The sequence below is a fragment of the Vanellus vanellus genome (assembly GCF_965231255.1).
Source record: "Vanellus vanellus genome assembly, chromosome: 1".
Classification (NCBI taxonomy): domain Eukaryota; kingdom Metazoa; phylum Chordata; class Aves; order Charadriiformes; family Charadriidae; genus Vanellus; species Vanellus vanellus.
The window spans coordinates 118293480-118304741 of NC_138905.1; the positions used below are offsets into that span (position 1 = coordinate 118293480).

The following is an 11262-nucleotide window of genomic DNA, read 5'->3' on the forward strand; positions in this document are numbered from 1 at the left end:
CAGAAACTTTGATATGGTGTTTAATTTTTATAGAAGAAAGTTTATCCAGATGCCTGTGGTATATCACAGCACCAAAAGCTACTAACTTACTGTCCTTTTTGAACATAACTTTCAGGAATAAATTATTTTTAATACACTGCTCCTGAATTAGCTTAAACATGCTCGGTAATTGCTAAATACATGCTAAAATAAAGTTTTCTACAAATCTTCAAAGCATTTTTCCCCGGTTTATGGATTTCACTAAACCTATTCAATAGGTTTATGACTGGACACTTATTCCCAAGCCAATTCATACTACACAATGCTTTTCAAATACTGCTGGCAAAATCCATGAGATTAAATACATAGTAAGAAGAAATTGTATCAGAAAAAAACATATCTCAAAAATAGGAGAAAAGTACTCATTGTTTTTCACCTGGATCATCATACAATTACAGCTATTATGTCAATCATGATGGCATATCCCATTGCTAGGCCTCTAACAGTTAATGGCAGCTTGTTCTAATCGCACGTTAAAGATGCAGATTAAGCTGTATGCTAGAGAGCACTTGTTCATACAGCCTGTCCAGTACAGACGATTCTATGGCCCGACTGCTAAGTACCTTACACAGGACACGGGGACAGTCAAGTCCCTCAGAAAGAGACCATGCTACTGCCAAGGAGCACACTCGTGCACAGGAGAGCCAATTGAAAATACCAAAGAAAAGAAACACGTCCCACTCTTCTGTGGAAATCACCTTTCTAACTGAGTCTTGTTGGAGAACACGCTCCCCATTCAGCATATTCAACATTCTCAAAGCCAGAGCATCCTCCTGAAAGGCAGGTTTTTGAGTCCACTCAGACTTCAGCCAGTGAATCAAATCTCCCATTTTCTGATTGGATGCTCAGAATAGCTAGGCTAGAAAACCACAGTCATCAGAATGAATTAATCAAAAAGTTATTGACTAAAAAAAAAAAAAAACAAAACCAAAACACTTCCATGGTATGAAATCTTTCTATAAAAGAGCCAAAAACAAGCTTAGAAACCCTGTGCAACCAGGTGCTCAGACTTTCTGAAGAATACAAACCAAACTACATTTTAAAACTATATCTATAGGCTTCACAGATCTCTTCTGCATTTCTCATTTTAGTGTCCTCCTTCAACCATGACTTAAAAAGGGGGGGGGGGGGGGGGTAGGGACGGACACGCAAAAAGAATTTAAAGGAATCATTTAATGCATTTATCACTGAAAACAAAAAAATAAATTTGCAATGCAAGACACCTTGCTCCAAATATTACTCATTTTATTACAAGACAAATCAATACAGAGTCTCAAGATATCTTTATTTTGTCCCTGTATTTTTAACCTAAAAATCAAAAAGCCATCAAAAATCATGATACAAAATGAGATAAAAAACAAATTAAGATGATATACCATTTAAGAACAGAGAATTTTTTATTATGAAATACAACACAGAGAATTAGCTTTTTCAATGAAGTATGTATTCAAAAGGAGAAGGTTGTTTAGAATGAAAGAAATAAGCAGATTTGTTGGAAGCTATTAGAAGTAGAAAATTTAGTATACGTGAAAATATACAAGCATGATGAAATGTAATTATAGGTGTAAAATTCTCTCTCAACAGATGAAGATGTGAAAATGCCTTCCCCCCCCAATTAAATCAGAACCTCTCCATTAGCAAATAAGGAAACAGAATAGTTGCTTCTTTATATTCCATAAATAAACGGCTTACACAATGTCAAGTCTGCCGACGTTTTACATTGTAGTTATCAAAACATATCGACTTACAGAGGACAGCCACAGCTCCGGATTCAAACATGAGACATTCTTCTCTGTTTCTGGTTTCCACTATCACACTGAATGGAAGTGGATCCAGCTTGTGATAGACACGGTATCCTTTACTGAAAGCCATTTTGCCTTTATTAGCGGCAGTCCTGTCCAACACAAGATGATGTTAGTGAAACCTTGTGCGTCCAGATACCTTTTGGAAAGCAGGTCTGACTTGCATCCCTTCCTATGGATTTTGCATGTTTAACAAAAACAAACAACTAAAAAGAGACCTGCTTGCTCTTTCTCCTGCATGAAACTTATTTTATCTCATGTTCCAAAACAAATATAGGGCTATCTAAAGACAACATAACAATGTTTCAAAACCACAATTACCCAGAGAAACATCTTTCAAAATAAAGGATTTATTTGAAAGCTTCTGAGGGATGATGAGAATTTATTTCACAATACTTAATAAATAGGATTTCTTCTTAGAAGAAAAAAAAGAATGAAAATAAGGTTCTATAGCTACCACAAATATGTAAGAATGGCAACTATCATAAACTAATGCCAAATGCAGAGGACCAGAAGCCGGGGAAGGTTTCAATTTTTAGATCTATTTTACCGATTCTGACCTTGTACAAAAGGAGAGTATATTTTAAACGGTAAAGCTGTTACGACGTTTTAAAAGATCACACAGAAACGTTAATCTCTCTTGTTTTTCTTTTTTAAACGAAAGCAGGTTTTTGTTTGGATTTAAACCCTCCCCTGCAGTGGCTGACGACTGAAACATTGCAGTATTGTACTAGTGAAACTGCCTGTAAGCCATGAAGGTAAGATCTTCCTTTACCACAGTTTTAAAAAAAAAAAAAAAACAACAACAAAAAACCACCACCAGAAACCAACAAATAATACGAAACTATAAACAAACGCAAGAGCAGCCAAATTTTAAGGGCTTAACCTCAGGAAACTTACAGCAAGGAAAGATTCTTCCTGAAAGCCCGGAGCAGGATTTTTTTGCCCTCTCCCTTCCCTTCAGCTCCGTGCCCGTAACCTCTAAGGCGGACACGGACTTTACGCCGCCGGTACGGAACGTGCCGGCCCCCACCCTCCGGCGCACCCTCTGCGGGCCCAGCACTACCCGGGGAACAGCCGCCTCAGCCCGGCCCTTCACCCGAAGCCCCTCTCCCCTTGCCGGGCAGGAGAAAAGGGGCCACCGAACCGCCCGACCGAGGGGCAGCCCCGGAGCCGGCACCGGGCCAGCAGATCCCCGCCCCACTACCACCTGCCACCCGGGGCAGGCGCGCACCGCCGCCCGCCACAGCCCGGTGCCGCCGGTACCCACGACGCTGACAGAGCCTCCATCTTGTCTGGCGCCGCCGCGGCCCGAGCCCCGCAACGGCGACAGCCGGGCCGGCTCCGCCGCGCACTGACAGGCGCACAGCGTCCCCCGGTGCTGCTGCTGCCGCCGCCGCCGCCGCTGCCGCTGCCGCCGCCGCCCCCCTCCCCAGCCCCCCAGCCGTAGCGGTACCAGCGCCTCCCTCACCGGCCGCCCCACCTGCCGCCAACGGCCGCCCGCTCTGCTCCCCTCCGCTCCGCGCCGCGGGAGCCGGCGGGACCTCACTTCCGCTCCGGCCCCGCCGTCCCTTCCGCATTGCGCCTCCCGCCACCGGAAGTCGGTAGAGGGCGGGAGGGGGCGGCAGCAGCGAGGGCGGGAGGGAGGGGGGGGGCACGAGGACGGCCGTTAAAGCGGTTGCCGGCCGTTGAAGCGGTTGCTGGCGGCCCGGTGGAGGAAGGTGGTTGATCGGTGGAGGGGTGCCGGCAGGGAGGTGTTAGGCCGCGGGAGCAGCGAACGGTGGGCTGGGGGGAGGCTTTTCCAGAGCCGGGTACCTGTGAGCGGCATCCCTCGTGTAGGCCCTGTCAGGGGCGTGCTGAACCACAGCAGTGAGCGTTGGGCAAGCCCTGCTGTCAGGGTGGAGTTCAGCCTGAGGAAACCTGGCTCCTTAAGGAAAAGTGAGAAGACAGCCCTTAGAAGAATCATAGAATCATAGAATTGTTGAGGTTAGAAGGGACCTTTAAGATCAGCAAGTCCAACCATTAACCTACCCTGACAAAACCACTTCTAAACCATGTCCCCGAGTACCATGTCTACCCTTTTTTTAAACACCTCCAGGGACAGCGAATCCACCACCTCCCTGGGCAGCCTATTCCAATCTTTAATAACCCTTTCAGTGAAAAAAAAAATTCCTAATATCCAATCTAAACCTCCCCTGGCATAACTTGAACCCCTTTCCTCTCATTTAGCTGTTTGCTATCTAAAAGGATTATTCCTCCAAACTCAATATGCTTAGCAGCTCTCCTTTTGCTTTGTCTTTATGGCAATGCTGGATTGCAGGATTCAAAGTCGAAAAGTGTGCTATGGATGCGCGGTGAGGCTATGTTAAAACAGTCAGCACCAGTCCAGGTTGTGTATTTGTTACAGGTGCATTAGGAAGAAGAATCTTAGGGGTAGTCTCACAAATAGCAGTGCAAACTGAAAAACCCTGCTGTGCAAAATGTGCAATGGGCAGAGAAGCTGTCAGTGCAGATGCTCACTGAGTGCCTTGGGTTGGGTGGGAGCACTGAATCACAGCTAAAGCATACCTCTTCCTGACAGGCTTCAAAAGTTTGGGGGACAATCTGTAAGCATCTCTTTGGAAATTTCCCTTCAGCCTGTGCAAGCTGTAAATGGAGGAGGAGTACCTGAGGAGCTTTACTGTTTTGTGTTGGTGATACATTGCAAGCTGCTGAAGAGATTACAAAAAGCAGGTTTGAGAGCTACATGCTAAAATCAAGCGGGAAGTGGGCTTTGCTGCTCTTCAGATAACTCAGGGGTCAGGAGGGCAGTTTAAGTGGAGAGCTGAAGTAGAAAAAACAAAATCTGAAAAACTCTTGAGAAACTCTCTTCACTGAGATTATAGTTTGGACTAAAGAATATGCAAGGGCAAGTATGAGAAGCATAGCTACCTCCTGAGACGAGAGCTGGTCCATCTTTGATTTTTAGATTGTAGCATTTCTGCTGGCTGCCTTCTCATCCAAGATCAATTCCCCTTGCAAAGGGTAAAAATTAAAAACTAAAAGACTTTTTGGTTCTTGTAAACTTTATATTGAAGCACAAAAAGTTGTTTGATATGTATTCTCTGAATAGCTCTGGTCTATTCTAAGGAAATAGTAGATTGTATACATAATCTTTTGATATTTATGTTCTTATTCCACATACCTACCATAGGCTAAGTACCAGTTGTGTGGAGTACACTGGTGGGAGAGAACACAGAGCAAATATTTGTGATGTAAAATATAGTGTAAGTCATCTTTGTGTATTTTTAGCTGGCCAACTTCCTCTATGCATTATGGTGACCCCAGTGAAAATGTTCTGTAGATAAATAAAAGAACGATATTTTAGAAGACTATTTAAAGATAAGTTTTATGGGTTTTGAAATTACTAGAATGCGTAATTGCTAACAGCTTTTTGCAGCTTATGCTATTTCTTACTTGCTTACAATAGACACTCATGTGTAATCGAACTATCTCTAGGATAGCATCAAAAAGAAATTCATGAAACTTTTTTATGATTGAGAATGTAAAAATAAAAGAATGACAATGTGGCTGCTGTGGAAGGAAAGATAGAGTGACCTGTTTTTATCCATGCATAAAGATCACTAACAGGGTGTTGTGGTTTCAGTTGGGATAGAGTTAACTTTTTTACTAGCAGTTGGTATAGTGCTGTGTTTTGGATTTGGGGTGAGAAATGCTTTTGACAGCGCACCGGTGGTTTTAGTTTTTGCTGGGCAGTCAAGGCCTTTCCTGCTGCTCGTATTGGCCTGCCAGCAAGTAGGCTGGGTGGGGACACAAGAAGTTGGGAGGGGACACAGCCAGGACAGCTGACCCCAGCTGACCAAAGAAATATTCCATACCATATGATGTCACGCTCAGCATATAAAGCTGGGGAAAGAAGAAGGAAGGGGGGGACATTTGCAGTGATGGTGTTTGTCTTCCCAAGTAACTGTTAGGCGTGATGGAGCCCTGCTTTTCTGGAGATGGCTGAACACCTGCCTTACCATGGGAAGCAGGGAATGAATTCCTTGCTTTGCTTCACTTGCATGCGTGGCTTTTGCTTTACTTATTAAACCTTCTTTATCTCAACCCACAAGTTGATTCGTCTGATTCTCTCCCCCATCCAAATGGGGGGAGTGAGCAAGTGGCTGCATGGTTCTAGCTGCTGGCTGGGGTTAACCATGACACAGGGACAGCAATTTAAAGGTTGGTTTACAAGATAGACCCAAGGCTAAAATGGTACATACTTGTAAAACAATTGATGTATCAAGTTTATTCACATTTTTTTCAGCAGATAAAATATGTAAAATGTGGTTGTTTTCTTATGAACACATATGTTTTGCCTCAGGGCAATATAATTTTTTTTCTGATAGCTAATTATTATGCAGTTGAAGATGAAATACTCCATTATTTGTGTAGTGACTTTTCAAAACATCAGAGAAGTTAATCAGTTGAAAATGTAGTCATAGAATCATTGAATTACAGAATGGTTTGGGTTGGAAGGGACCTTCAGAGATCATCTAGTCCAACCTCTCTGCCATGGGCAGGGACATCTTTCACTCAATCAGGTTGCTCAAAGCCCCATCCAGCCTGACCTTGAACACTCCAAGGATGGGGCAACCACATCTCTGGGCAGCCTGTTTCAATGTCTCCCCCCCCTCTCATCATAAATGATATCTTCCTTATGTCCGATCTAAACTTACCCTCTTTCAGTTCAAAACCATTGCCCCTTGTCCTGTCACTGCCGGCCTTGGTAAAAAGTCTCTCTCCATTTTTCTTATAAGCCCCTTTTATATATTGAAAGGCTGCAGTAAGGTCTCCCTGGAGCATTTTCTTCTGCAGTCTGAGCAACCCCAACTCTCTCAGCCTGTCTTCCTAGGGGAGGTGTTCCACCCTTCCCAAGTGGGAGGCCCCTGTTTTTGTGTCTCTCCTCTGGGCCCACTCTAACAAGTCCATGTCTGTCTGGTGCTGGGGACCCCAGAGGAGGAGGCAGTACTCCAGGTGGGGTCTCACGGAGGGGAGCAGAGCAGGTGAATCACCTCCCTCCACCTGCTGGCCTCGCTTCTTGTTATGTGACCCCAGATAGAGCTGGCTTTCTGGGCCGCAAGCACGCATTGCCGGCTCACGTCCAATTTTTAATCCACCAATATCAGTTTACATCAGCTGAGAACGTAAAAAATGTATTGCTCTCCAATAGTGGGAGCTTTGATAAAGCTATTGTTAGCTTCAGAAAATACTGCTCTTTATAAGTTAATGGAAAAGGAGAATGAATATTTGATTCTAATTGCCAGTGTAATATACTGCATAATATAGCCAAGCATATTACAAATAAAGTTTAATTTGTTCTTCAGTTTCATGTGGTAAAAGGTTTGGGTCATTTTTCCCCACCTGCCAACTGAATTTCAGAATCTCACCTACCTTAAATATATGGAAATGTTGGAACTGGAGCTCAGGGAGCAGGGAGGAGGCAGAAGAGTCTGGAATGAAGAAGTTGAGCCTGAGATAAAGGGGTGAGATGGGGAAGGTGTTGCTTCAATTATCTTTGTTTCTTGGTATTCAAATCCATTTTAAATGGCAATAAATTAAATTAATTCCCCAAGTGAAGTTTGTTTCCCATAATGGTAATTGTTAAGTGATCTCCCAATCTTTGTCATGACCCATAAGCTTTTTTCATCCCGTTTTTCACCCTGTCCTATTGAGGGGAGTGAGAGAGCGTCTGGGTGGGTGTCTGGCTGCACTCCAAGATCAACCCACCATGACTTCTCTGGGCTTCAGAGCGGAGCCTGTTTAAAACTTCGTTGCTGTCTGAAAGCAGTGTTGGCTCAAGGCTTCTCAGCAACCCAGGCAACATTTGCCTTCGGTATCAGAAAGGTGAGGGAGCCCAGGGCGCGCGCTGCATCTGCCTCAGGGCAGGCAGATGTAAGGGCAGAATTAGGGTGCCTGAAACAGGGAGAGGAAGGTTTCTGGGCCCGCAGATCCTGCTGCAAAATTGGGAGGAGCGCAAAAAACAGCAACGGCAAAAACTGGGGAGAAAAGTGAGCCTCGGCCGCAGCGGTGTCAGCAGCCTCACAGAGCCCACGTCTCCCTGTGGCAGCAACAGCAGCCCGGGGCTGCCAGGCTCAGGCACGTCCACCGCTGGCAGCGAGGCCACCCGCTGTTTTACCCATGCCCACTAAGTGTTCCAACTGCCATGCGTGGGGCTGCACAGCGCTAAATTGGCACATCAACATCAAATAAATGCAAGTTTGGAAATTATATTTAGTTTGCCTATCCTTCCTGGTACTTACCATAGGCCTTACTCCAGCAAACTCCTGCCGCTCATTAAATCGTTCAAGCTGAGTTTGCTCTATCCACCCCTTGTTTGCAGACGCAGGTTCTTCTCGGAACTGCTACCCCCTCGAGGTAGTAACCCTGTGTGTACATTATGATTTTAGTATCTTTAGTTCAATGAATGTCTTAATCCTGATTGGAGCGTTTGGGTAAAATGGCAATATGTAATTTAAGTGTAATGCAATGATTTTAAGCCGCATATCCCCAGGGTGTGTGTGAGGCCCATCGTCATGCAACCTACGTCCCACTTAATGTTTCCCATTAGCTAGGTGTCACAAAAGTCTTAAGACAGTAAATAGGAAATACTCAAGAATTTGTATGAAATCAAGGCTATGAAAATTTGGGCTTAAGTGTGTAAGAAAAATACTAAACCAAATGTTGGAGGTACATCTGTGTTCCACTGCAAGTCTCTGCTCTGTGAAAACATTTAACTATGCACATAAAGCACAGAAGTAATGTAAGTGGTGACAGTGGGACAGTTCAACATATTTGAATAAAACGGTATGCTTAAGTCATTGTTTGGGGCAGAGCCCTAAATTACAGGCCCTTACATTATTAAGTTGGTCTCAATGCAATTATTTTATCCCCATTCATTTCTTTCTGCATATTTAGGGCAAGAGTTTTAGTTATATACAGAAATTAAGTACTCTTAGTCAAAAGTTCCTACATTATTTCATGGTGCAGACAGACTGATTCAACTACCAAAGGCTACCAAAGTTTGATATTTGCGGTATGGCACGCAGGCCAAAACTGCTCAACTCTGATCCATCCTGTTGGCTGCGTGCGAGTTTCTCAAAACCCCACAACCATCCTCCCTCCTTGCAACAACCATTTTTGAAGCCTCCTTGGAGTTCTCTCTATGGTACGCGCCACAACTAACTCTTGCAGAAATGCAACTTCACTGGTAAAACCGATGAGCAGATCACAGGTATTGTTATGTCTTTTTAGGGCACTGATCACAGGACATTTAATTTTCATGGGGCAACTAATAAATCTAAGGTGACAGGGATACTGCTTTGAAGCACAACCACGCATAAGAGGACAGTTCAGCCTGTTAAAATAAACCTCACCAAATCATTCTACCAAAGCTGTACACTACATCAAAACTGCAGGGGCATATCCCTTTCTAAAAAAAACTAAATGCCTTTTTCATAGAGTAACTTAGGGAGAACTGAAAGCAGAACCAGTGATTAGCAAACTTTTGTAGAAAATGAGATGTTTCCAAAAGGAGGAGGAAGAAGAATCACGTGGCTCCCTGCATCTGCGCATTTTTTCCTCAAACTTCTCTATTTCACATTTCAGATTTCATTTTGTTTTTCTTTGTAGTAAAGGACAAGGTTTTCCCTTTGCTATTGGTGACCTTTAGGGTAAAGGTAATTCTGTAATAACTGTAATCATACATAACAGCATAATAATTATAATAATTAAATAACTGTAGTAATTCTGTAAGATATTATCCTGTTCATAAAAATGTCAATGACTGTCTTACGTGCAATTTTTTCTTACATGTTCTACATCTTTCCTTTTCCTGGACCACGCTCGCTACTGGAGAGGTTATCAGATTTTCTCAAGAGTCCCTGTAGAGTTCTGAGCAGGAATAAGATTGTCGTGTCACTTAATGTGTTGGTACCTTCTCACATGGGATTTCATCATCATCTAGGACATCAGTCTCTTAAGATGTTATAATTATTTGTTAATTTTCATAGTGAACAGTGAGATACACATGGTAAGCTGTGGGATAATAATGTTAAAGCAGTTTTCCTCAGATTATACCTCAATCAAGCAGCAGTTGTGTAACACTGTTTAAAGGTCATTACGTAAAGTATGACCACTTCGCTACTAGCATTTAACTTGCGTCAATAAACAAGATATGGGTGAAGTGGCAGAAGTGGTTATTTTGTTTATAAATAAAACTGGGTAACATTATTTACATACAATCTTTAAGTGCTTCTAACCATTTATACGTAGGAAGGGCGCCACACTGCCCCAAAAGAGAAGTCAGATTGCTTATCACCCATGAGCATGCTTTGCTGCAAGTTTCTTCACGTTACTGTTCTCCAAAGGTGACATTGTATGGGGAGAGGAAGGAAAAACTCCTCAAGCGTGCAAGGGCTGAGGCACCATAGCCACGTGGCATCATTGTAGTAGAAGGGGGACGGGCTAAGCAGAATACGAATAGCTGGCCTTCTGCAGCAGTTAGTTAGGAAAATGACTACACACTATCTTGAAGAGAGATTCTCTGTAGCTACAATTTATAATGAGGTTACAAGGAGGACATTCTCTTCATTCCCTCCCTTACAGTCCTAGTCACAATCCCAATTGGAACAAAATGCCTGTATTTTAATAATCAGCGTCTTGAGCTTTGCTGCTCCATTAGTCTGGAGCTCCATTGGTGGTTTGCATGCCTACTGAAAGGGCAATTACAAACCTGCATTTAAGTTTTGTAGTGTTTTTTATATATATAAGAAAAGCAAAGTTTGAGATGATAGGCAATAGCTTGAACCTACAGATTTTCTCCTCCCTGAACTGCAGCCAGGGAGAGAGAGAGGGAATGACTCATTACAAGCATTCTTCCCAGAGAGGCAGTAGAGAGCGTGAAAAAACATGATTTCCAAAACTGAGACCAGTTACTGTCATTTTATTAGCCCAGCTAAGCCTCACCACAGGGAGACCAGGTGGACAGCAGAGCAAGGCTGAAGAGCGCTTTCAGAGCAGAGGGATTACTGTTGACCAGCTTTTGTGAATGGGCCACCTTTTTTGACAGAGGTACCTAGCACCAAAAGAGAATAGTTTACTCCAATCTTCTTCCTGCACTCTCCAGCTTTATTACCCCCAGCATTTGGAAAATTTCATCATTGAAAATTCAAACTCTGACACTTCCCGGTCAAATACTTTCCTTATTTTCCAGCATTGAAATCTTTGAATGTGCCACCTTGTAACTTCAGTATTAGATGGCAGTCAAAATTCTGGGTGTAGAAAAAACAGTGAAAAGCTTTGGCATTTGAGGTTGTTAGTGATTCTGAACAAATTTGACACCACACAATGTGTGCTTATGTTAATATATTCAGAGAGG

At 43.3% G+C, this 11262-nt stretch overlaps 1 protein-coding gene across 1 annotated transcript in view; it reads right to left on the bottom strand.

Moving 5' to 3' along the window:
* SYNJ1 (synaptojanin 1) overlaps positions 1-1952 on the bottom strand; it is a 68289-nt gene extending 66337 nt beyond the window's left edge. The window contains exon 1 of the mRNA XM_082480685.1: positions 1788-1952. Within this exon, the coding sequence (XP_082336811.1) occupies positions 1788-1911 (124 nt within the window). The 5' untranslated portion in view covers positions 1912-1952. The remainder of the gene's footprint in view (positions 1-1787) is intronic.
* Between the last annotated feature and the right edge of the window lie 9310 nt (positions 1953-11262).